Source organism: Melospiza melodia, unplaced genomic scaffold, assembly GCF_035770615.1.
Source record: "Melospiza melodia melodia isolate bMelMel2 unplaced genomic scaffold, bMelMel2.pri scaffold_32, whole genome shotgun sequence".
NCBI classification, from domain to species: Eukaryota; Metazoa; Chordata; class Aves; order Passeriformes; family Passerellidae; genus Melospiza; species Melospiza melodia.
In genome coordinates, this window is record NW_026948638.1 from 10638780 (window position 1) to 10639666 (window position 887).

An 887-nucleotide genomic window follows, 5' to 3' on the forward strand; every position below is an offset into this window, starting at 1 on the left:
AGGCAGGTGGAAAAGGCTTTGTGCCGTCCCTGCTCAGTGGGGATCCTCAGCACAGCCCTGAAGATCTGCACATAGGAGGAAACAATGGATACAAAACATCCAACTCCTAAACAGCCACTAAAAGCAAGACCCCCCTGTTCCCTGAGATAGGAGGAACAGGAGAGCTTGAGGATCTGGGGAATTTCACAGAAGAACTGGCCCAGGGCATTGCCATGGCACAGGGGCAGGGAAAATGTATTGGCTGTATACAGCAGAGCATAGAGAAAGGCATTGGCCCAGGCAGCTGCTGCCATGTGGGCACAAGCTCTGCTGCCCAGGAGGGTCCCATAGTGCGGGGGTTTGCAGATGGACACGTAGCGGTCGTAGCACATGACGGTCAGGAGGAAATACTCTGCTGAGATGAAGAACATAAAGAAAAAGAGCTGGGCAGCACATCCATAGTAGGAGATGTTCCTGGTGTCCCAGAGGGAATTGTGCATGGCTTTGGGGACAGTGGTGCAGATGGAGCCCAGGTCACTGAGGGTCAGGTTGAGCAGGAAGAAGAACATGGGCGTGTGCAGGTGGTGGCTGCAGGCTACGGCGCTGATGATGAGGCCGTTGCCCAGGAGGGCAGCCAGGGAGATGCCCAGCAAGAGGCAGAAGTGCAGGAGCTGCAGCTGCCGCGTGTCTGCCAATGCCAGCAGGAGGAAGTGCCTGATGGAGCTGCAGTTGGACATTTGCTGGAGCTGCACATGGGGACCTGTTCATGGATAAAGGGACATTCAAGAGTTAGAGGGGATACCTGCGACTGAAATCAAAGCCATTTTCCATTCATCCTCCTCTTTAACACAGACTGACATGCTTCTGTGTTTAAGGTTTCTCAGATTTCCTTTTTGAGCTCCTCCCAC

General features: G+C 53.8%; 1 protein-coding gene across 1 annotated transcript; it reads right to left on the reverse strand.

The window, feature by feature from the left end:
- Positions 1-347: 347 nt before the first annotated feature.
- Positions 348-653, reverse strand: LOC134434163 (olfactory receptor 14I1-like; the record flags this gene model as incomplete). Its single annotated transcript, XM_063182845.1, has 1 exon — positions 348-653. A coding segment is annotated over one exon (306 nt), but the record flags the coding sequence as incomplete, so codon positions are not given.
- Positions 654-887: the final 234 nt, after the last annotated feature.